The 25,603-nt window shown below is 42.6% G+C and overlaps 1 protein-coding gene across 1 annotated transcript; it reads right to left on the minus strand.

The window, feature by feature from the left end:
• Positions 1–1,895: 1,895 nt before the first annotated feature.
• prmt3 (protein arginine methyltransferase 3) lies at positions 1,896–25,527 on the minus strand. Its single transcript, XM_049717110.1, has 16 exons — positions 25,439–25,527; positions 25,172–25,301; positions 24,844–24,926; positions 24,703–24,752; positions 24,518–24,623; positions 24,173–24,320; positions 23,584–23,725; positions 22,828–22,893; positions 20,851–20,972; positions 18,343–18,442; positions 13,952–14,030; positions 10,980–11,167; positions 10,042–10,128; positions 6,319–6,369; positions 6,046–6,133; positions 1,896–2,124 (listed from the first exon to the last, which is right to left on the minus strand). Exons 1-16 carry the CDS (start codon positions 25,458–25,460, stop codon positions 2,015–2,017), a joined length of 1,572 nt encoding a protein of 523 aa, XP_049573067.1. The 5' UTR covers positions 25,461–25,527; the 3' UTR covers positions 1,896–2,014.
• Positions 25,528–25,603: the final 76 nt, after the last annotated feature.

The following is a 25,603-nucleotide window of genomic DNA, read 5'->3' on the forward strand; positions in this document are numbered from 1 at the left end:
TTTGTATGTTAATCAACTTTGGGGGGTCTCTACAACGATTGCTCAAGTCTTGCACGAAGGGGACAGGGGGGGGGGGGGTAGCATCCTAAATCAATCTTGTGAAAAAAAAGTGGAGCCTGCGCGTGAGGCTGTGACGAGGAAAAGTACTATGTTAGATCCCTGAATGCTGCATTGCGCATTTAGTCTCCAAGCTTTTGTTTAAACAAGAAAAATACTTTACATGAATCTATTTTCTCATCTTTAGATTGTTTTTAACAATCGTTGCACACGTGGAAAACATTTCGTAAAGCCTTTCCTGTAGCAGCATGCGCTTATTCGTTAAATTTTAGCGCCTCAGCTAAAATACTCCCGTGCAGCGTTGCCTAGCGACCGCGTGAAGCGGTATTGTTGCCAACTAATGACGGGGAAAATAAAAACGGGGGGTTTGTTTTGACTAATGTTGATACATTTAGGGACTGTCGCGCTTTAATCTGCACTGTGATACGAGTTATTTTTAATCACTGGGTAACACACAAGATCATGAAGGCCTATTTTTAAAGATCAATGTGAAAATAAACGAGTGGAATTACACAACCCGAAAATGCAGCACGGATTTTGATGTGGAACCGTCATCAATTTTAAATAAAAAAATCTATTCATTTTCAATTACAATGACGCATTCTACACAGCGCAACTATGAGTCAACGCTCGTTTTTATACTGCTATGTGTTTAAATAGTGGTGAGAGAACATATGCTACTTTAAAATACTTTTTTTTGCAAATAGTCACAACGAAAAATAAAACTCAATCACAGAATATGCTGGCGTTTAATCACTTTAACAGACATCGGCCGGTTTGTTCATATATGTTAAAAAACCAACATTGTTGGACCAATATGAACCCAAACTATATATACAAAAATAGAAACACAGAATCAATAACAAATAGAAAGTTTCTAGCCTGTTGCTATGTTTCAAAAAATTAGTTTGTACAAATTGCGACTTGGATTTATCCCGCCCACGTTCGATGTCGGAGCTGCAAGACTTTAATATGCGCACCGCGCTCCTTCCAAATCTGACTCCGTTCCAGATAAGAGACTGGAACCGCTGTATTAGCCTCGACTTTAATTACATTGTCAACTGGAATAATTGTAATTGATTTGTGGCTTTAACACACGAGCGCGCGCGCGCGCGCGCACGCGTTACACTTCGTACAAAACGGTCTCAACGCCCTAAATACTTTTAAATTGCCGCAAAATGTTTATTTAGAATTATTTATAAAATGTCCGTTTTGAACGATCTTTGGAGATTTACGAGAAAGCGCTGCTTGACTACGTTTGGGTTGGTGCCGCGGTTAATTACACATGCGTCTATAATTAATGGTTCACTCCCACTGTCGCGTGGGTGATAAGCAGCCGCATCCATCCGAGGCGCCTGGAAACTCGTGATTCAGTGGTGGAGGTCACCCGGAGGCCCGCGACTCTCATCACCATCATCATCATCATGCTCATCATCACCATCACTCTCAGCTGACAAGGAACCTCACTTACGATATTCTCTTTGCTCTCCTCACAAAATGACCAAATATATGAAGTTACTTTTTCTGATTTGGAACAGTTTTCATCATTCAACGAATGAACACATTTGAAAACATCATCTATCAGAGTAGTGTTGCATCATTTGAGGGGGAAATGTATAGCTTGAATACATTGTGCCAGGGGCGGAGCTATGGGGTGGCCAGATGAGGGTAGGGCCACCCCATTGGGTAGGGCATGGATCAATGTGGAAATCATGAAATTAAATCGTGCAAAAAATATAAAAGGGAGGAAAATGGTTGGTTTAAAAAAAACAAAAAAAAAGCAAATACACAAACTTACAAACTTGATCTCTCAACATAGTGTCACATTGACAAGGAGATTATTTTGTCAAGGTGTCTTTATTACAAATAAGTAAAACAATCCTAAAATATCTGCTTACATGTTCAATTGCCATACTCACAACAGCAATGTTGTTTTAATGACGTCACTTCCGTCACATTACTGCACTTTGTAGGTCAGCTTCCTGTCTCGGAGTTCAAAGGTGACCAACAGTGAGCGAGGGTCCTTTTTGTTTTTGCGCAATGTGATCTTTCCTTGAAGCTCCTCCCCTACAAAGCATGGACAAGATGTTACAGGACATTTTCCATTGGATATAATAATGAAGTTGAATCTAAAATATGAACTACTGCTGATAATAAGAAACGTTAGAAGCCCTGCAGCAGTGCTGAGCTCAGACCTCCGCAGCGGTGACTGCTCATAGGAACGATGATGTGCGTGTAAATCAAACGTACTTTAATATATGTTAATAAGCACCGCTGCCTTGTGCCTATATTTGTGCACGGACGCAGACTCTCCCACTCGCTTCACGCTCTTAGTCGCTGGAGGTTACGGGAGAACGTGATGAGAAAATGCTGAGCGTGGAGATTTCTCCGGCGACCGCCATTATTTCTGTCACGTACATACGCTGGTGTTAGAAAATCCTGGCTGCCTGCTGGCGCCGCACTCTGGGTCTGTCACTGGACTGCAGAGAGTTTGAGCAGCTGTGGGACTTGACAAAAAAAAAAAAAAGGGATGGTCGGACATTAATAGTACTGAGAGTGGCGATTACAGATTTGGGAGGTATCAAGGAGAGGATCACGGGAGGAACATAAGAACAATGGGAAGATGATTAATTATTTTGGCTATGTCTTGTTTCAGTTTATTTGAAAGAGGGGAGCTCTGGAGAATAATTGAATGATCTTCCCGAAGGACGACAGGTTGAAAATGCCCACCAGCACCACTAAGCAAAATCGTAAAGATCTACTGAACACCTGACAGGAACCGCCTTTAACCTCTGGATAATCTTTTAAACTGAGACATACATACATTGGGGAAGCAAGAATTGGGAGTCAGTGCCCCTGCTAGCCCCCTCGCTAGCTCTGCCAGTGTACAACTCACGCCATTCAAGTCTAAAGACGAAAAATTAAAAAAATCTGACAGGGAGAGGACTGAAGACGACTTGGGTCAAGGGCTACGTCTCATGTTCTATTTTTCGGAAGCAGTTGTTGACACAAACATACATTGATATCCAACCCTCGGCACAAAAGACCGCCACAGTTCAAATAAGGGGTCCTTGGAAGACGTTCGTTTAGTCAAAGACCAGCGTGAATAGCGTCTAACCTAACAAGGACACAAATGGAGTTCAAGTTTTCTAAGAGACTGTAAACACACAAACATGGTGGACAAAACAACTATCTTCTAGCTGCTTAACACAAAGTAGGTAAAAGCGTGAAAGAATGACCCTCCTCTTCAATAGCTGAGGCACACAAACACACCGGAGCGTGACAAATGATTTGCTGTTTAATTTATTACGCTGACACCCAAAAGGATTTGCAGGGATGTTTTGTTCCGGACCGCTACGTTGGTGCGTGCGCTGTCACCGGCGCCGGCGCCTCACAAACACAGCCCGGGAGTTAATTACTGTTCCGCTGCTACCGACGCATCAAAACGCATTCGATCTCCGTCGTGATAAATCACCAGACAGTCGGCACAAAGCGGCGGGATGTTTACGCCTGGCCACCGCGCCGCGGCCAATCAGAGCTGAAGGCCAAAACACACAGGAGGGTCACTCCAAGTTGTGTGGGTAGACGCGTTCATCAACTTCAAGGTGAGTTCAGGGACTTCTTTTGGGTCAGCGTAGAAGTGCGCAAGATTTCTTTGGAGTTTGAGTGCAAACGAGGCGAAGTGTGTGTGCGTTATAAAGTATAGAATAGCCGCTATCAAGTGAAAAGAGAATGCTGTTAAAAACTCAATTTCTGCTTTACGGCCCCTGGAGGAGGTTGAGGAGCGTCTGGGCGGCGAGAGAGCATCAATAACCTGCCGCTCGCTCCCTTGCTCACCTACGACTGGGATCGTTCGCTTCTTGCTATTCGAATGCAGCCTGGACATTCAAACGTGATTAAATAGAAATATTTTTATTAAAAAAAAAAAATCAGTTTTAGATAAATATTCAGGTCAGTTTTGATGGGGGACTCCCACTTGGTTGAGGTTGTGAGCTGGACCAATTGCGAGAGAGTTGAGGGTTTTAAAAGACTCATATTTTACTTTTTTTTTTTTACTTGAGACTTTGTATGGACGACTGCGGGCGTTCCCCAAAGCAGAAAAGAGAAGGCCGCAAAATCGTTTTTGACGTCTCAGCATTTAGTGCAAAGAGCCCACGAGAACCAAAACAATCCTGATTTAAAACTGTCTCTCTCTAATATAACTTCCAAAGTTTTACAATAAATCCCTGCGCCAAAAAGTCCTTGCCAAAAAATGTTTGAGTAGCTCAAAATAATCGCTACTACTTAGTCGTGAAAGTACGCTGAGTTTCAGTTTCTAAACTTAATGAAACATTACTATGCTGTAAATGGAACGCTTTTAACTGTAAGACCTCCGATGCCATTTATATTTTGAAAATAATTTGACAAATCCTTCCACAAGATGTAGCAGCGGCAGCAAAAAAAAAAAAAAGCAGTAAAGGAGTGCGGCACGACTTTAGATCCCTCAGGCAGCGCAGCAGTAAAAGCAAAAATGAATTCATCCAGCGTATCACTACTCAAGCTCGGTAAAGCTGCCGCCGACGATTGCGGCAAATACGATTTCCGACACCTCCGTGTGAAGAAAGAGTCATATTTTACTCGAGGAGCCTCGGTGGGTCAGTCAGAACACGGCTAAGCTAGTTACGGTACAAATAGTTGAAAACATCGAACAGCTGCAAAACCGTTATCAGGTTGTAAACTTTTCAATTCCAACGCTGTCGAGCCCAACCGCGTTCATGGATCATCATTTGAGCAAATCGAATCAGTTCGGCTCCGCACATTCAGATGCTCGTCCGCCGTGCTCACGTTCGGCTGCCGACCAATCGGAACGCAGAGTTTCCGATAGCGCTTGAACTGCTACAGAGGGTTTGAAGTTTTTATCGTGCCGCCCGCTGCCGGAGCGTGGCCGAGGGCCGACGGACATGGAGCGTATGTGTTCACCCCCACGGGTCATTTATTATAGTAGGCCGAATCAGATAGCTAGCCAGGGAGTGGACAGTTTGCTCCGTTCGCCCCCACGTCAGCGGACACGTCCGTGATTTGTATTATGATCCGCCGCACAGCACTTGTAAAGCGGAGAAAATAACATACATGCGGACAACAGCGGATTCGAGGGAACATCTCCAGCGGTGTCTCATGTTTGAAAGCAGGTGAGCACCATAGAGTAACTTTTTGTGCCTTTGCGATTGTAATTGGAGTGAATTTATCGTTTTGATCGGGATGCGGATCATGCTGGCCTGAGATGGCGGTCCGAATCACGACTGGCAAATGCCACAAAAAATAAAATTAAATAAAAATTAAATAAAATTAAAATAAATTAATAAATAATAATCACTAAAATGAAAAATTTAATTAAATTTAAAAATAAATAAAATAAATAATTAGAAGACCACAGACCAAGTTTAGAGTGTGGAAAAACAATCTAATTTAAACTGGAACGTGTTTTTAACAATAGCTAAAACAAGTGGAACTAAAATCATTCCAATGTTAATCTTTGGTGTTTGTTCAATGTCAGGGTTAACGTTTTAGATTTCTCCCTACCCCAACACACCCGATTCAAATGATCAGCAATCGGAAAGCTCTCCCGATAGCAATCCTGATCATTTACCACTTCCGAAAATAATTTTACTGCATGCAGTCATTTCTGGTTGTCCATAATATCTGCACGCAGCATTCTTTTATTGGTCAGTAACAAAGCTCCTCTCCGCCGACGCGCCATGAATCAAGGCGAGCGAACGCTTATCGGATGAGTCTCACATGCTGTCTCTGACAGCTGAATGTGATTTGTTTGGATCCCCTTGCTGTCTCTCGCCGTGACGGATAACGAGTGTCAAGCGGTCTGAGGACATCACCAGCAGAGACGGATTACCTGACATCCTGCTGACGAGCGCCATTAAAAGGCCCCGAATACAGTAAAACACACACACACACGATCCGACGCAACTTGACAACAAAACAGTCGGTACTAACCCGCCTGGACTGTGAAGGGTTTCTCCAGTTGGAAGACGGTTTGTTTCCAGTGGGTCGTTGTCACCTGAGGACCCGTGGAGAACATCACCTGGGCAAAACAATATGAAATTGTTACAATTGAATTCAACTGAGATTTGTTTTGCAAGGATAAGTGCTTAGATCAGCAACGGAGCAGGTTGCGTGTCGATTGGCCTCGAGGAGAAGAAATAAGCTAAAGCGTGAACGTAATTGACTTTGCGTTAAATAGCTTTTCCGGATGTCAGCGCCGCTTACCTTGTTGCGGCAGCCTTTGTCAAAGAAAACGTCAAAGTAGCCCACGATTGCCTGCGATGAAAAACGAGAAGGTGAGTTTGAATGTGTGCTGAGCGAAGGACAAATAATTTTATTTTGAAGAGCATTATGAAGCTCTGTTGACATTTTTTTTTTTTTAAATCTCCTTCCTCTCAATATGAACTTGGTTCTCTCATTTGGGCTGAGTCAACAACATGTTCCATGTGCTCCCTCTAACCTCATCAGAGAGACTTGTCATGGCACAAAAGAAATACATTATCGCGTGACCACCAACTCCATGCTGGAAATATTGCTGACTATTAAAAAAAAAAAAAAAAAAAAAAAATATCCACCTGGGAACATGAAATTAGCCAATGTTGCAATATTGACTGTAATGCAGCAATGGATGGATTGCTAAAAAAAAAATAGCAGCAGGACTTGAAATCAAAATTCCGTAATCTAAATTGTAATCTTTTGACAAACTTGAGGTTTAAAAATTTGAATCGAAAGCCTCTCATGGATTTTGAAATTATGTCTATGAAGGCATATGTATGTGGACAACACATTTGTGGGGGGTCTCTGACCAGGCTTCCTTTGGTTCCCCAAAACAACCCCCAGGATGATTTTCTCCCCCCACTGGAAGAACAGAGGTACTCTATCAATCTCAGGAGCGCACTTGTAGTGGCAATGATGCAGAACTAATAGCTTTTAATCCTGACACAGCTGACAACTCGGCGTCCGGCTTGCGGAGACAAAGAACTAAATCGATGAAGCAAAGAGAGGTGAGATTCCTATTTAAAGCTATTTTTTTTGCCGGCGTGCAATGACGGAAGAGGTGAAGTGTCGTCGACAATATTCATAGAGCGGTTCTTTTTGTTTAGGTTCTGACCGGAGTGGCAGGAGAAGAGGACAAAGTAGGACAAAAGAAGAGCATGTCAGCCCAATACAATTACGGATTTTAATGAACGCAGCAGAGATGCTCCGAAGTGCGGTAATTAGGAAATTTGCTGTAATTACTCGGCAGGCCGAGATTGATTGTCACTTGTGTGAAATAACTTTTCGACTAAAGTGAAGCCAAAGACTGGGACTTTGTCACACAAAAAGTGGATGAGGTTTTTATGCCAACCTTTTTTTTAGTCATGACAATGAAGGGAGTTGCCTAAAAAGTTGTAAGCGGTGGATCATTTGCATAAAGACAAAACAGAATGGGACCCGGGATTGAACCCTGTGGGATACCTGGGACAAAATGGAAAGTCAATTTTGTGTTATGTATTTCAACACTGTCCGGAAGAGACTTCAGTCTTAAATAAATAAATAAATAAATAAATATATAAAATAAAATAAATAAAATCAAAATAAATAAATAAAACAAAATCAATGAAACAAACAGTCATTGTTTCTGTTGGGTGGTGGATTCTAAAACTGTATTGCAAAGGACGGAAACGACCTAACGGATGAGCAAGATACCGAAGCCCACCATCTCTCGGGAACCAGCCTTTGAAACGCCAGAGAGTTATATCGTGACCTAGCCATTAAAATACAAACCCAATGCTGTGAAACCACAAGTACCAGCTAGGATTTGTTTTCTTTCTTTTTTTTTTTTTTTAAAGTAGCCAATTTCTGCTCCTTTCACAGCAGCATTATATCAAAAGATGCTCATTTCCCCAAGTTGAAGGCAAGCAAGTAGTCACGATCATCACAAACACAACGGCGCAGCAAAAACAGGAAAAGGCGGAATGAGTGCATTTAATTTTCATCAGCGTTTCGCCCCGGGCCCCAAATGTGTCCGTGATAAGTGATGACAGTGGGCTTCCTGATGGCCCATGGAGGAAACTCTCCTACACTGTGGCGCTCCAGCCAAGTCTCCAAGAAGAGTGGAGGGAAAATTAATAATTATCATCAAGGATAACGCCAACAGGGAGCAATTCATCATTGCCCCCCCCCCCTCTTTCGCCTGGCTATGTGTCAGTTAGCCGAGTGGCCCGGCCAGATACTATTATACAACGGTGGGGGGGGGGGCGTGAGGGATGGGGCATAAAGAGGAGGGGGGAACGGAGGATTGCTGACGGGGACTGAAAGGGGGGGGGGAGCGGAGAGGTCTAATGCACTTTTGATAGGGTTTACCCAGGCGTGGAGGCTTCAAGCATGAGCACCTCACAAGTGCATTGGTGTGAATTCCCTCCCGTGAATCTCCTCAGCCTCTTCCAGATTGCTGTTGTTCTACCGAGATGCCATCCTCGCTTGTGGACTACCTCCAAGAGGAGCTCCTCATGTATGATGACCAACACATACTGAACATCTAGGGCATAGGTGTCAAACTCAAGGCCCGGGGGGCCAAATACGGCCCGCCAGATCATTTTAGGTGGCCCGTGAAGACAGATTTTTCGATTTTGTCATTACTTAAATAAATTATCTTCACTTTTGTATTACCGTTCATCTTTTTAAACAATTTGAATAGTTTTGACTAGTCTCTGATTTCAACCCTAACCCTAACCCTTTCCAGTTTTTCATTAGTTTGTTTTGTAACCTATCCTGTATATAGAAGACATTGATAGTCATAATGGCCCACCAAAGGACCCTAACCCTAACCCTGCGACAAAAATTACTTTGACAATCCTGATCTAGAAGATTCGGCAGTGCAAACCGGAACGTACCAAAAAGCATCACGGAATTTTGACGGTTCCAAATCCTGTACAGAAGGTAAGTGTGGCTTCAGGCTACTTCAACAGAAACAATAAACACGAGCATGTAAATGTAAAGAGGGATAAAGAAAGGGTGGCTGGGGGGAAAAAAAAAAAAAAAAAAAGACAGAATGAGAGGATTTATCTTGCGTGTGAGCGGCACAGACGCAGGGGTTGTGCTGTTCATTTAATGCAAGGTTAGGCAGGCTGAGCTGATGAATGGACTGTCGACAGGAGAACAAAAGCAGCCGCTCCATCATAGGGCGGGCGAGAAGCACGGCGGCTCTCCCTCACCGATCCCCCAGCGCTGGTCCAGGAGCAGTTTACCCTTCACACATCCTAACCTTAACTACCACCGAAGAGCTGCGGACAATACTGACTCCAGATCGGTATCTTTACGACAGCGGAGCAGCCCTTGCGCGGGTCAATAATCATCGGTAAATCCTGACGCAAGCAGCGTTGATGCTGAAGGAGAGGAGAAAGGAACCATTTAGACTGGCCGTTCCTTCTGAGAATATACACACACAATGCGCAGAGGCCGAATAATAATCACGTATTGATTACACATGAAAGCAAATGACGGGAAATTACGTAGCGGTGCGCCGTAACACAAACGTCTGCAACACAATGCGGAACGTCGCAAGATGTTAAAGCGAGGCGCTTGTGCTGCAGGCTCCTCACGACACGGTGAAATGTGGCGTAGTCATTGGAGGAAGTTCAGCTGAGGGATGTGCTGGCAGGGAAAATGGGCTCATAAAGCATTTGATACGCTTTTGTGTTTTTAGCTAGCACCCGCTGAGGAGGACATGACTTAATTCATGTGTTGCCGCTTGACCTACACCTCGGTTTTTCTTTCGGCTTCAAAAGTTTTCTTTTGGCAAGTCTATTGGTGTCTTTTATTGAGAGAACTTGAAGACTTTTTGGGCGAAAAAAAGACAATAAGGTGTTGGTAAGATCGACGGGAACATCGTGAAAAGAAGAAAATGGGAAAATTAATAAAAAATAACGAAAATTGAGGGTTTAATTTTGCATATGTTTGCATTACCGTGCAATCTGTGCTTTTGGTCATCTTCAAGCAAAAGTCGCACGTGAACTCCAGCTCCGAGAGACGTACTTTATTGCAGTCGATTGTCTGTTGAGTGAAAAAAAAAAAAAGAAATGAGAATATGAAATTACCACATTTTTATATTCCCTTTTTTTTTTTTTAAATCCAAATAATATTGGCCACCTTCAGAAACATTTTGCTCAAATTTTCAGGCCACATTGCTAAGAAAGATTTTTAATGGTAGCGTTATATTCATCATAAAAATCAAAACATCAAAGGTCATCAAAAATATTGGGACACAAATAGAAGCTTTAATACAGAGCTGGTTGACTGCAACTCAAAATAGTTTCAAATTTAACCTTCCTCAATTTGTCCTAGTTGTTCTCAACGAGAAAAGAAAAGTCATCAGGTTTGCAGATTATGTAGCTCCAAGAGCGGGCTCTCAATTTTACGGAGTTGCAGTCAGCCTTAATAGAATGTTATTGGATTGTATCAATGGCTGTAATTTGGGGAGAGGGGCTGTCTATTTGTCACTGGAGGGGAGAAACTATCGATTAGAGGATTCAAATTCCATTACGTCAAGTTCTGCTCTCATTCATCACATCCACACATGGGCGGAGGACATGCTACTTAGCAAACGGGCCAAGCGGAGATGAAACGTGTGACGCCACACCGAGAAGGTAAGCGCCGTTCGATGTGGAGCCGATTTGACTTTTTTTTTTAAATCTCAGCTCTCAACTCGCAGTTTAGTCAAGTGTTTTATTCTCAGCATGCTCACAGTTAAGTAGTAAAGTTTCCTTAAGAGCAATCGGAACTTCTGTTTCATTTGTGAGGTCGTCATTACATCTGCTGGATATGGAACGTCAAACAAAGTTGCTCCCGTCTTTATTTTTAGCTGCGACGATTCTCATGCGCCCATTTTATTTGTGACGATTTACCTGTACGATTGCAGGTTCCGAGATGAGCGTGTCTGCGTTCACCACTTGCACCACGGCCTCGGGCACGACAAACTTCTTCATGCACGACATGTTGAAGCCGTACACATTGTCCCAGAAGGCAATGCACTCTTGGTGCTTCTGGGGGTCTCCCACTGCTGCCAGGCTGATGTTGCAAACGTCCGGGTAGACTGAGGAGACCCCGGGAACAGTTGGTGGGCAAGGACAAAAAGACAGAGGCTGAGTCATCAGCAGTTACATTATTCACTAATATTCACTAACGATTCACTATTATATTATATACTAATATTAATATTTTTCAGAAGTCATTCACCTCCACAATAAGTACCGGAATTTTCAGACTATAAGCCGCATTGGACTATAAGCCGCACCAGCTAAAACTGATTCAGGGTTCAAAATTTGCGAAAAAAGTCACGGCTTATAGTCTGAAATTTACGGTAATAATATTTACATTTATTTAACAGAATATTTATTTTAAAAAAAATCTATTTTTTTAAATTATTATTATTAATTTTATTATTATTATTTATTAGATTAAATCTTAAAAACAATATACATAAATGATAATATATATTCATGAAGACCAAAATGGAAGGTTGTCCAACTTCTAGTCCAGCAGAATAACGCTCGAAGAGAAGGCGAGCTTGCTGTCATCAATTTTGATGGTCTGCGTTCAACACAACTAATTAGAGAACGCCTTTAAGTCGCGTGGGCGTGATGGCTTCCATCAATTTCCTGAAGCAACAGTAACGACAAAACACGCTTTGGCCTGGTTTTTGTCCTACTTACAAAGTCCAAACTGCATTCAAGAGCTTCACTTTGTATAAAACGTCTTTTGATGCGTTTTCAAATATATTGCTACGGTTTCACTGCTGGCTGATGATAATGTTAGCGCTAAGATGATGGCATCCCTACTGCGACCCGACATTAGCCAAGACAAGTCCTTAGGCCAAACTTAAAGGAGAAAAAAAATAACTAAAAGGCAAAAAACATGACGCACTCATATAAGAAATGCAAATCACAACAGCAAGAAAAGCAAATTAAAAACAAACGAGAGCTTGGCATGTGTGCTCAGGCACATGGGAAATAGATTTTATTTTGAAGGGACCAACCTTTGTAGCCCCTTGATGAGTAAGGACGATACAAATAAGCCTTCACGTGTGGAGCCTGACAAAGGGTTTAAAAAAAATAAAATAAAGGGAGGGCGAATAATTTAGGGAGGGGGTGAGCAGTGCAGACAACCATAGCTGGAGGCTTCTATCTCCAAACCTCCAATTTGAAAAAATATTACCCATCCGGTGGGCAAGTTCAATTTATTTTGCCCGACATATGGGTTGCCGTTCAGCCCCACATAACCTTCAATCCATCGGCCCATAAATTGTGAGCACGAATAACGGCGACTCTGCGACGGGCATCTGACGGTCTCTCGTTATTAACCGACGGCGGCGCGTGACGGCGTTGAGTGTCAGCGCGCCTAATGAGCACAGGAGCAGCTTTTCCTTTTACTCTTGATTACCGAAGCAACGGAGCGATGGTGAAGACCGGGTGGGGAGTGGGCTGATTTGCTGATTTGGCAAAAAATCCAGACAAGCTTGCTCGCAAAACGCACTGTAAAAGCGACGGAGAGAAAAGGCGAAGGAGGGGTTACTGTAAAAAGGGGGGGGAAACGACGAAGCGAAAGGGGCACACTGGTGTCCCCAGATTCATGGCTTTGACATCTGCGTCCTTCTCGACTCGCTGCGCTCAGCCCGTTTGTCATGACCCCCCCGCACACCGACACACACTTGCTCTCTTGAGCCCCCTCATTGGTCGGCTGTGAAAGAGTGGATGGGGGGGGGGGGGGGGGGGGGGGGGGGGGGGGCGCAAGAACGGATCGCTTTTCCTAGGACACTGCTACGCAACTAGAAAAACACAAACAATAATAATAATAAATGAAGGACCAGGTTTTTAGTGAGGCCATATTGTTTTGGGTACCACCGTCAAATGTTACTTGTAAAGCCGCAGTGTCAAAACCGAAATGTTTCAGGGTCGTTACAGGTTGAAAGTTACAGAAGCTGGAATGAAAGGCCATTTAAAAAGTTCAAAATTGGAGAGTCTCTTTAGGATTTTCTTTTTTTTTTTTTGTTCATGAACGGAATTTTCTGCATTCAGATATAGCTCAAAGATGTAACGATTAATCGACGATTAATTGGTATCAATTATTGAACTATTCAATCCTTATTTTTGATGATCAAATAATCATTTGGAATTTCATTAAATAATTATTTCGGAGGTGTATTGGCAGATTTCTTTAGTCCTCTATCAAAGCAGACTGATTATCTTTGGCAGAGTTAACTTGATTGTGAATATAAAGACTATGTCTTAGCAATTTTTTTTTTTATTTTGGGTCCAGCCTTGTCCATGCTTTTTTAAACATTGCTGTATACCAAAAACACATTGGGTTGCAGTTTTTCCTTACGAAAGTTTCTTGTTACTGTAAAGCCCTAAATGTTGCAATGGAATGACGGCGGATAAACAAAAGACTGAAAAGCCAGACCGTTTCTTTCCCTTCCAAACGAGATGTTCAGCGAATGGCCACGAGTGGACATAATGACGGCAGTTACAACGCATTCCCAGTGGACGGAATTGTTCCCCTTCAGCTGTTTGGTGCAACTCCGATTAGTCTCGCCCTGATTTGTGGGCTGGCTCATTATTGTGTACAAGTCATGCACGAGTGCACGTTCGTACAGAAATAAATTAAAATCTGGAATCAGTAATACGGCAACTTCAGCTGTGTAGAAATTTTGAAAATTTTCGGGGGGTAGGTTAATGACTACATGTCACTTTCTTTTTATATCATGGACATATTAAAATTAGAGCTCACTGGCACCCAACGGGAAATATTTTTACTACAATTTTCTTTACTTATGTTACTCTTGTGCGATGGACATTGAGAGAGAAAATGTAAGGGGTACCTGAACCACCATCACCCAAATAGAGGTCTCTGGCCACCAAGACGGAGTCCAACATGGATTCGAATAGCAAAAAGTAACCCTGCAAAAGACAAAATAGCAGAAATTAAATTAATGTGTGGGTGTGCTATATATATATATATAAAATTAATAAATTAAAAAAAAATATATATTTTAATTAAAAAAATATAGATAGATAGATATTTTTTTAGAGGACATAAATAATTTTTTTTCAAGTATTTTTTTGGTGGATAAGCCAGTTAAAAATTGCTATGGCACCTTAGTTGCTACCAAGACACTTTTTATAATTTTTCTTCCGGATTTAGTGTGAGGGACCATCAATAATACTGCAAATTACATGCATTGGCCTGTTCCTCTTTTATGAGGTCACAAACGAACAAGGTGAGGTGAGGGCCATGAGGGCAAACGTGACCTGGATGGAAGTATATGAGTGCTTGATGACAAAGCATTTTTTTTTTTGGGGCCGTGACAAAAAGTCTTGACAAGGAGCGGAACCTTAGCATTAAGTAGGCTGTAGTAATCAAATCAGATTAGCGATAGCTTTATTATTTCAATTACGATTCCATTTCATTTAAAGGGTGAGCGAACGTGAGGAACAAACAAGGGAAGCAGCAACGATGATTTATAACATTGACCCCATAATCACCAGCATCAGCACCAAGGCTCAGCGCTGATAACCACGACGGTGACGATGCAGATAAACCCCGAGCAAGCGGCGCGCTACACGTCTTGTTTGTGGATGCCGCACGGGTCCCGATGCAAAGTCCGATACTCTCATTGTTGCTGACTACGGTCCACGCAATGACCTTAACGCTGTGCCGTTTTTAAAGGCCTCACCCGGCGTACAGCGGTCTCATAATTTAGTGCCAATTTCACGGGACACTGCTTCACTTGAAGGAAAAGGGATATGAGAGAGAGAGAGAGAGAGAGAGAGAGAGAGAAGCCCCCGGAGAAGAGTCGCACCTTTATGGTCAATGATGGTCCTGGATTACCCGCCCCGCGCTACCTTCACAATGATCCACACCCAGCAATTTTACAAATTTAAATATTAATTAGCCACTTCATTAAGGGGTGCTTTGTACTTTATGTATGGCTTGCATATGATATTATACGAGGATCGAGCTGAAGCAATGTAGCTTTGTGTCGCTAATACACAACGCGGCTGTGAGGCAAGAGCCAAGTTGAGAAAGCCGAGGTTGCAACCGTCACATGCTGCAGCATAGCCACTTTGCATTTCCACGAGAGACTAATGAAAAGCCTAATGAGAACGGGCTGAAACAGCTTATCCACATTAGCAACATTAGCATATAAAACACATCTCCCTGTGGCCTCACGCAGTGCTCCAGCACATCTAAGTTTGCACCAACACAAAAATAAAAATAGCAAACAGCCTTTTACAGCTGTGTTATGTTTACACGCATTGCTCCCCCCCCCACAAACTCACCTTGACACAAAAGGTTACATTTTGTTTTCTAGAGAATTCTTTCAAAACGCAGCAGATTACTGTTTGCAACCAAGGCGGGTCAGTGACCTGTCCTGAGGCAGCGAAAACGACCGATTCAACTCGAGGGCAGAGGAACAGAATGGATTTCAACTTTGTAAAACACGGCATGGCGTAGCTACATCGTCTACGCTTTTCAATTTTTCTTACAGACAGCAGAAAGGAAGACGAATATTATATTAATTTGAATATAGGATGGGATTAAATTAATATTAATACAAAGTAATACGTATAGAAATAATTAAATATTTTTTTAATAAAAAAATAATATATAATTATTATTATATAATAATAATATATATATATAATTAAATATTTAAAAAATGTAATCATTAACATTTAATATTTTAGTAGTACCCGTCGGTGTTTTCTGTCGCACTTTGATAAGATAAACTACAGCCACAGCCGTTGAAATACAATGTAGTGAAAGTTAACTAGTCTAAAAAAAATAAAAATAAAATAAGAAGGCCATGATGTGATTTGAGGGAAAAATCACGTAGAAAGACTTCCTTCATTTTTTTTTTTTAGTTGTGACCTTTGGATACTCTTCCTTGTAGCTATCAGGATGTATTACAACAGACAATCTGCATCAGCAGTTTTCACTCCACTCTTCGGCATTCAAAACACATCTGCCTCAATTACCGCAGATCATCATCGTCCCGCGAGGCCCACAGTAAAATAAAGGAGAAGGCCCGTGTGCACGGATCCGTGTGTCTGGAAGTGTGTACGCGGAAGGGGGGGGGGGGGGTGGGGGGGGTGCACGCTTGGCTGACTACAGAGGGCAGCAGCGAGGCTCGTCTTGTAGGACTCTGTAGTCTGATGACACCAAATTAGCATAAACATATCATACTGTGATAGATTACCTGCGTAATCTCTTGAGGATTGAACATTGAGCAGATTCCAATAGAAAGCTAATTTCCCTTTTAATCAACGCAAATGAGAAATACACAAGATAGATAGTGTAAGAGCAATTTCATTTCCACTCCTACTGTAAGATGGCATCCATTTAAATATGGAGCAATGTCATGCCAAAACTCTCGCCTCTTCTAAATGAATCAAACACCATCGTTGATCATCTGGCCGTGATTGAAGAGCAAAACTCGTATTTTAGCTGTGTATTATATCTTGATGAGTCTTGGAACTTTTGATCCACCTCGTACACGGACGGCAATAAACCATCCAAAGTCTTAGAAGACGCCGCCGATAAATCAACATTTTACATCGACACACCTGCGAACCTATCAAGTGAGTGTCGGTGACGTGAATGATTGACAGCGAGACGGACAAAAGGCGAGGATGATTGATGACTCCCGTTCTCTTCTGAGGCAGGCTCTCAATGTCGATAATGAGGCTAAAGGCGGGGCCGGCTATTAATTTACCTGGTGACAAACGCACGCTCATCTGATTTGATGAATTGTGACATGTTGTGCATTTAAAGTTTTTTTTCGTCGGACTGCGATATTTTATCAAGAAGCCACAGAGAAGTTCTGGAGGAATTCCATTGCATCTTTGTAGCTCTTGAAGGTCTACGAGTAATTTTGGTAAACCACGAGTCTGTGCTGAAGTAGCTGTGACAAAGGAGTGCATCAGGGATCAACTTTAAGCCCCTTTTGTTTTACAATCGTGCATCGTATTGTTTCCTGTGCAAGCCTCTCGTTTATGAACATCATTCAGCATGTTAATCATGCTAAGCTACACCTTGTCGACCGCACTGACAAAATGAATTTACCTCTGCGCCATTTTGTAAGACTAAACCAACACTATGAAGCGAGCTAGTGCCTATCACCAGTGATTGATCTCGCTCTGAATCTTTATTTAGTCTTTATGGAGCTCATGATGGCCAGCAGCCCTCTGGACTCTTATCTGATTCTCGCTTTTGTTTTTCAGCGTGCCAAGAGAGAGGAGCGATCAATGGTGTGAGTTATGAAATGACACCGGTGCGGCTCAAAACAGTCTTTCAAACACTAGCAAGACAGACAGACCTTCATGTGCCTCCTCCTCCTCCATCACCATCTTTACGGACACATCACATTGATCAAGTACCTCTGTCCATTAGTTCTGTTAAAATTGTCCCCTGTGCGCATTAACGGCACCTGGAAATGAACTGTATGATTCTTTTTGCTTCATAACCGAACGTATTGACAAAAAAATGCTTCAGTTAATTGACACGACATCATTTCTCAAGTACGAATGTCCAAAGTACGACTCAGAACTTTACAAATAATCCTTGTCGATTTTAATTTTCCTGCATTTGGTAAAAGCTGACTAAGAGGGCAACCTTTTAAATCTTGTTGTCTCTGAATTATCTGCCAACGCAGCCTTGATGAGAAGTGACGAGAAGATTCTTCGATATATTAGCGCTCTGTGAGTCGGTGTCATTAGATATTATGCGCCCTATCCTTCACCGTTCCGCGATCATGTCACTTGCCGAATTTCAATTTCCCCGGTGAAGGGACAGGAAGGCTCTGGCTGATGACCCCTGTTCGTGACCCTGGGCTTTCACAATGGATGGGGATGGGAGGGGGGGGGGCAGATACAGGAGGCTCATGAATTAGGGATGACTTCAGCTGTGCGTTCAACTTTGGCCGTCTCGCCTGTATCGCCGTACAGAATCTGGCTGATAAATGGCCATCAAGTCAAAATAAGACTGCTCTTGCTGGTTAGCCATTCACAGGACATTACGGTTGAAGTTTAATTCCATGTTTTTAAAAAAAAAAAAATGGAGAAGAGATGCTGACAAGATAAAATAAACCAAGGTTTTTGCAGACTATGAGATGCACTTACCGTATTTTCCGGACTATAAGTCGCATAGTTAGTTTTTAGTTTTTCATGTGAGCTATATTTCTTATGCTTTACAATATTGTGTACTGACCATCCATTCCGAGATGATGACGTCCACTTTCTCCACGGGGAGGCTGATGTCTTCGATGCGGCCTTTCAGCAAAGTGATTTTGTCCTCAAGCTTGTTGGCCCTGCAGTAAAGAAAATATTTAACAAAACTTGCGACAAACTCGGCAAACGGCTCCATTCTTCAACTGGAGGGGGGGGGGGGGCTCTTGTCGGTTTCAAGCCGAATCTCAAATGCTGACACATTTCATTACGGGGCTGCTCGCTCAGCCGCGATTTTGCTTCTCCCTCAGAGGGAAAAGACTTTCTGCCCTGTGTTTGAGTGCAACGGGATGGAATAGCAGGGCGCTAAAAAGTTTGGCAGTTTGTTTTGATTTCTGAGAAAGTTCATGGTAGAAAAAAATGATTAAAAAATAAGAGTGCTTGGATGTATATTTTAGATTTAATTAATTAATTTAATCGAAACCTATAAATTTGTGTTTGGATGTATATTTTAGGTTTAATTCATGAATTTAATCGAAACAAATTAAGTTGAGCAGACCAAAGCTGCCTGATAGAAAAACACAAGAAAATTAATAAGTCTAGATCTATCAAAGTTTTGGACGGAAAAGTGTAACCGAGGAGCCAGAGGATGAGGCAGCAACTATATGATCACCTGTACCGTTTGAATGATCCTTCCCTTCAGTCCGGTCATTGCGGGTATCAATCTGGGTGAATATTCCATTATGGTGACACGTAATGTTACAGAGGACAGAACAATTACTCAAAGCGGCCCCGGGTGCATTTCTGTGGCAGCGATGCTTATCTAGAACCGTCTTCCCCCTCTCTGCTGCTCTGCTCGGGCCGCTATCACATCCTTCCAGATTCAGTACCCCCAACCCCCTACCCATCCAAAGATCCCGTCTTCATAACAAGGAAACACTGTAAACTCATTATTGGGGTAATTTAGAGGACAATGTCTGCTTTGTACGAAAATGCATATGTGCCGGGCTGAGTGTGGAAAAATGGAATGACTATTGAAATTATTTTGATTTAGATGTTTTCAACATTTTCAACTCTCCCCTAATTTCTTTATATTGTTTTAAATTTGAAAGACATGCATACACAAGGATGCTACTTCGTAAACCAATCTGCATAGTTGTATGGTATAAAAATGGAATATCCTGTAATCCATTCCCTTGCTGCCACTGAGAGGATGCAGTAGTTTATTTTCCTCCACTAATCGTTCGTAACGTTAACACCTCGGCCCGGTCGACCGACGCGATGGGCTGCCCAAGTCGCGGGGAGCGGAGCCAGGGCTGCAAGGTGCGTTCCAAGCGTGGATGATTAATGTTTCCCACAATTCCCCCAGTGGTTCTCGGAGCTAGCTTCATTCTTCATCGAAGCGCAAGCTGAGCGATCTGCTGCTACAAGCGCTCACTGATTGGTTGGGACCGAGTTTTGTTTTTCTTTTTTGCTTCATTTTAGTGACAATTTTGCAATCAGAGCCAACATGGCGTTTTTATAACTACTACAGCGCCCCTAGTGTTCAGACTGAGACACTGCAGTCAGGTAAACCAGGTGTCTTCTTAAAACGCAACCTCATTAACATTTCATTAATTTACACTTTTACTGGTTAAATGGGAATCCTTTTATACCTAATAAATTTCAAACATCCACAATCCAGAGCATATTATTGGCCAATCCATCAATTGCAGCCATTCCAAAAACTATCTCGACATTATCCATTAAGGAAGTGAGTGTGAAGGAAGGACTCCGGCCTTTCATTTAAACTTCAGCGAGAGAGAGGAGACAGGAGATGAATGCTCCTGTGCAACCGACAGAAGCCACTTTAATTACAATCCTGATATTAGCAGCGGAGTGAGAGACTCGCGCAGAAAAAACGAGCGATAAAGTCACAACCAAAGCGGAACCTCGTCGCCATGCGCGTTCCTTTGAGGGCGGAGCTCGGCGCTCACCGCTGGCAAACCTGAGATGCACCCTACGTGCCAACTCCTGCTCCCACAGCGAGCCAGTGGGCTGTAAAATTAAAATGTCCCTTTCCTTCAGCAAACCCCGTTGTTCTGCTTATAGGGAAGCCTTACATAACTGCGATAATGGCACTCGTAAAGGCTTTTAAGTAAAAAATGTCATAAGAGGCAGAGCTGTGAAGAAGGACGGGGGCCGTCCGTCTCTGGTGGAGCTAAATGGATTGGAGGAACCCAAGCGTACCATGGACACATGCAAATAACTAAGTATGCTCAATTGGGGCACATTCAAAAAAGATGGGAGGCAATCTCAGCCCCCAACTGAGGACGCGAGCCAGGAAGAATCTGTGTAAAGTCAATCGATGAATAAAATAGGGCCAAACTAATGACGCTTAGTAGGAAAGAAACAACTTTACATGACTCTCGAAAGATTTGCTTAATATTTTGAGAATATCCAAATATAAAAAAAAATACATTGAGGTTTATGATTGTAAATTCACATGTGGGAAAAGTTGAAGGGGTGTGAATACTTTTGCAAAGCAATCTAAAAGTCTCAATTTTCTTACCTTACTATATCCATGGCTTGGTAGATAATTTCCGATTGGTCAACGGCAATGACCTGCTTGGCTCCAGCCCGAGCGGCAAACATCGATAATATGCAAGTCCCGCAGCCGACATCTAAAACAATCTGTTAAGAAAAAAAAAGAAAAAAGAAATTGACGGCGAGCATGTACCGGATTGTGTTTCATCATTGCAAAAGCGAAGGAGAATAACGAATAAAAAGCGTTCAAGACTCGGCCGGCAAACAGTCAGATAAGGCTCGGCGGGAAGAAGGATGCAACAACGGGCAGAGAATCAGCGCCAGCCCATCAATCCTTCAAGCTTGCTTCGGGTGAATCGCCGCCGCCGCCGTGTTGGTTGATATTCACCAGATGGAGCCGTTGTAAGATTTACACACGACATGGAAAGTTCATGAGATGACAACGAAAGATTTTAAAGGGTCACTCACAACTGTGTTTCCGATTCATGGAACTACAGGCCCGATATTCATTCTCTGAATCTAACGGGGTTTGAGCATGAGATCAATTTGGGCAACCTGATTTCTCGAAAGCATGCTTAATTTTTTTTTTTTTTAAGTTGCATCAATGTGACCAGCATATTTATACGTTCATGCCAAATGAGTAGTGGTTCTCATTCCATTTTTCAGATTTTTTTTTTGGGTTGTATTTGGATGAAAGAATCCCACAAATCAATCAATCAATCAATACAGAAAGTGGAACTGTAATTCCGTGTAATTTTCTCATTTAGCGCAAGATCATAGAAACCTAGTAACTTGCTTTACTGACCAAATGATTGCAATGGGGATCAAAATCAAGGCCCGGGGGCCAAATAGGGCCCGCCACATCATTTTATGTGGCCCGCAAAGACAAATTTTGCATCGACTACATCTTCACATTGCTTTCGATTTTTACTACCATTCGTCTTTTTTAAAATATTTGATCAGTTTTTACTAGTCTCTGATTTCAAAACTAGTTACCGTAAATTCCGGACTATAAGCCGCACCGAACTATAAGCCGCACCAGCTAAAATTCAGGGATATTTTAGTTTTTTCTTACATAAGAAAAAAAAAAAAAGAAAAAAATCTTATATAAGCCGCACCTGACTATAAGCCGCAGGGTTCAAAATTTTGGAAAAAAGTCGCGGCTTATAGTCCGGAAATTACGGTATTCATCTGTTTTGTAGCCTATACTGTATAAAGACATCGACAATCATAATGGTCCTCCGAGGGAAACTACGATGTGGCCCACGACGAAAATGACTTTGACACCCCAGCCTTAAAACAACCCTTCCACTGCTGTTGGCTTCTTAACCGGATCTATTTTAGCTAATTCGTTCCCGTGCGCCACCACGGGCGTTAAAGGCCCAGCTGTAGCGAGCACGCGCTCATCTGTACGTAACGTTTCCTCTCTGTGTCTCTATTTGAGGCAGCTGGGCCCGCCGGCAGGTATCCCGCCGACCTTATGGGCCCGCACCGACACCACATAAACGACACCTCTGCGCTCGGCGGCCGCATTGCCGCTGAGCTGAAAAAAAAAAATTCCTCTCGTTTTCAATCTCCCTCCTCCTCGGTGCCAAACGCGGATAATATACATTCCTCATCGACGTGAGCTGCTCCTCACGCTTCTCCCAGAGCAAGCCCCTATATAATGGATGGCCATGATATGGACCAGCGCCTCCTCGGTGACGGTCTTTGTTGGGAGGAAGGGGTTATGCGTTTTGTTAGGCGACGTTTGTTATCAGCGCTCGGCAGTCGACAGCCAGCGCGCTAATAAAGTCAGCCGGAGGATTCAATCAGACGCTATCGTGGTATTAATGCTTTACCTGAAAAATGCACCGTGTTTGCGTTTAAGCTAATCTACACGTTTAAAACTCACGGGCACCTTGATGGCGGTCATTAAATCCGCCCGTTGCAGCGGGTATCGAATGTTTTCTGCAAATATTCCGCAAAACTACTCGGGATGTGTCGCCTTTATGGACCTCACCTTGTCTTTGAACACGTCGGGGTTGCTGTAGATGAAGTCACGGTAGCTTTCCGTGCGTACTTTGTCCTGCAAAAACAAATAAGACGGATGGAACGAATAAGACGAGTTCTGTTTATACATTTTAAAAGATGGCTGCTCAAAATACGCAAAGCCTGAGAATTGCGTAATAATGTGATTTGGGAGCTACAGCGTTAAACAGCTTGTCACCATTCCGGAGATTAGTGGTGTTGTTCAATTTGCTCTTAAAACGACAAATGTCTCTCCTAGATTGCGTACTTTGCTAAAACCCTTCATCTGAAACTAACCTCTGCTATTTATTACAAATTGGTAAATATCTATAAAACTCGGTTGGGGCAATTTAAAAGTTGTGGAAAGTAAGAAAAAGAATCACACCTTGGTTTTCTTACTTTCCTGTCTCTCTCACTACCTTTAATGCGTCAGAGACCATTTGCATCATCTTGACGTGCATCGGAGAGAAAACGTAAAGCGCTACGGTCCAATCAGGTTGGCCGACGGGATATACGCAAGTACTGCGGTGAGAAACGAGCCCGCACTTCTGCGCTGTCGACACTTTGACGCCTGCTTAAGCACCGTATAAATTTAAATTTTCAACATAGCGGCAATGTTGGTGTCTTACATGACAGCTGACTGCTGACTTTGCGTAAAAACATCCCATCTCAAGTATGAGTGAATGATCCGAGTCAGCCACTGCAGAGCGTGTTGTGCTGCGGGAAAAAGGTGTCTCCATGTGCACACCTTGAGCATCTCCTCATGAATGCCATAATGACCGTAGGAGCTGAAGTAGGCTTCGTCCTCATCTTCACGAAGCTCAGCAACAGCACGCGGGTTAGCGGGCCTTTCGTTGTCAGCGTCCAGCACCAAACTCTGGACGAGCAGCCTATGTGAGATAAATTTGAATTTAATATTTCACTTTTTAGGACGCAGTGAGCAGAAAGCACACTCAACCTTTACAGCATGCGGAACATAGCGTTAAATGGAGCAGATGAGAGGCATTTATCTTTGAAGCTCACTTTTCCTTCTGCCATCTTCTCCCTCCCCGTCCTCAGTCTTTCTGTAATTTTCCCTTAAAGCGCCCTCTTCCAACCCCCCCCTTACTTTAACCTCTGTGCTGCAGTGGAATTTTCCCTTCCTTTAAAACTTCTTCCACATGGTAGCTTCGGCTGATTAGGTATCGGAAATGGTGGCCCCCTGCTGGCCGATCTGTTGTATTGCAAATGTTAGTCACATGGGCCGCCAGATGTCAAACTAGCCCAAGTTGTATGATTGGAAAGGCAACAAAAAAGGTGATAAAAAAAAAAAAAAAAAAAACGGAAAGATGACTAACATTAAATTTTGGACATCTTCAAAGTTTTGAGAAACAGCCTTCTCAGCAGAAGCTACTCTCAGGAGCAGTGCCGGATTAGTCTTCTCCTCCAACGACCCGCATGCCGACGAATCCGTCCCCTGGTGACCACCACACAGGTCCTCGGGGTCTACGGAGAACAAAAGATTCTAGGTTGTTTCAAAAAAAATCATTTTACTTCATTATTTGTGATCAGTGCCCGTCAAAAATGGGGGCTTCAAATGGTTTATGTATATTTGGACTGTACTGGACACATGAAAGATCTTGAGGCATATGGAACAGTAACTATTTAAAAAAATAAAATACAAAGCGAACTATAATAAGTACCAATTTGCAATAAGAGGTCATCCTGTATAACTGGCTTGAGGAAGTCATCACTTTCCCACGGTAAGAGATCATCTGGCAACCCCGTGAGATATGATGGATCACATTTCTGCAAAAAAAGTCATTACATAATTCAACAATATCATAAATAGTATTCAAATAACACCTTCAGAGAAATTAATACTCACTGTTGAGCGGATAAAATTGATCAGCTTTATGTAACTGTAGTCATCTAAATCTAGGAAGAAAAAAAGTTTGCAGTGAAACGGAGAAATACCGCAACCATAACTTGCGTTTAAATAATTTCCGTTAATGTGTTTTGCACTTACTATGCTTCTTGATGACATCTTTAAGGTTCACTTGGTGCTCAACTGTGCAGTGCTGAAGGGTGTCAGGCACGGAATTTAGTAATCTGGGGAGATGACAAATTACTGTGATTCAAGTCAAGTGACTTGACTTGACTTAAACTTGACTTGACTAATAATAATAATAATACACTTCATTTAATTTGGATGTCTTAGTCCACTTGTTTTTTTTTTCAATCACAACAATCCATTCTTAACTGTCTTTAGTTAAAAAGTAATCAAATAAATTTTCTGCAAATGACAACTGCCCACTGTTCTTTCATGACGTCAGGAAAAACATTTCTGCGCTCACCTGTCACAAAACAAACAGGTAACTTGTTGACTGTCCTCCTCCTCCATCCATTGCCACTGATCTTTGTCATCACCGGAGTCGCTATCAGCGTCCGATAGCTCCGGCATGTCCGCAGCATCAGTACAAGGATCTAGTCGTGTTAAAAGTGTAAACAGCATTAGCTTGCGAGGCTATAAATTTTATCCCGGGTTGAAATGCATGCTTCCGGGTAAATCTGTACATTTGTTGCTATCTAGTGTATTTTTTTGATTCATTTCCAAAACTCACGTGTCTCTGCGCATTCTGCCATGATCCTACTTTGTTTGCAGTTCACTTCCTGGTCCTCGGTCAGCACTTCCGGTACAGAGTCCACACGATGTCGCTGTTGGCCCAAACTCGTATGGGGTTAATATATAATAAAAATAAAAATGCCCACAACTTTCAAGAGTTTGT

This window comes from Syngnathus scovelli, chromosome 4, assembly GCF_024217435.2.
Source record: "Syngnathus scovelli strain Florida chromosome 4, RoL_Ssco_1.2, whole genome shotgun sequence".
In the NCBI taxonomy this organism is placed as follows: domain Eukaryota; kingdom Metazoa; phylum Chordata; class Actinopteri; order Syngnathiformes; family Syngnathidae; genus Syngnathus; species Syngnathus scovelli.

Coding starts and splice junctions, on each gene's coding strand:
- prmt3 (XM_049717110.1), bottom strand. CDS start 25,460: ATGGCAGAATGCGCAGAGACAC. Junction 11,168..13,951: donor TTTGGGTGATGGTGGTTCAG/GTACCCCTTACA, acceptor GGGTCTCCTCAG/TCTACCCGGACGTTTGCAAC. Junction 2,125..6,045: donor ACCCTTCACAGTCCAGGCGG/GTTAGTACCGAC, acceptor CATGCTTTGTAG/GGGAGGAGCTTCAAGGAAAG.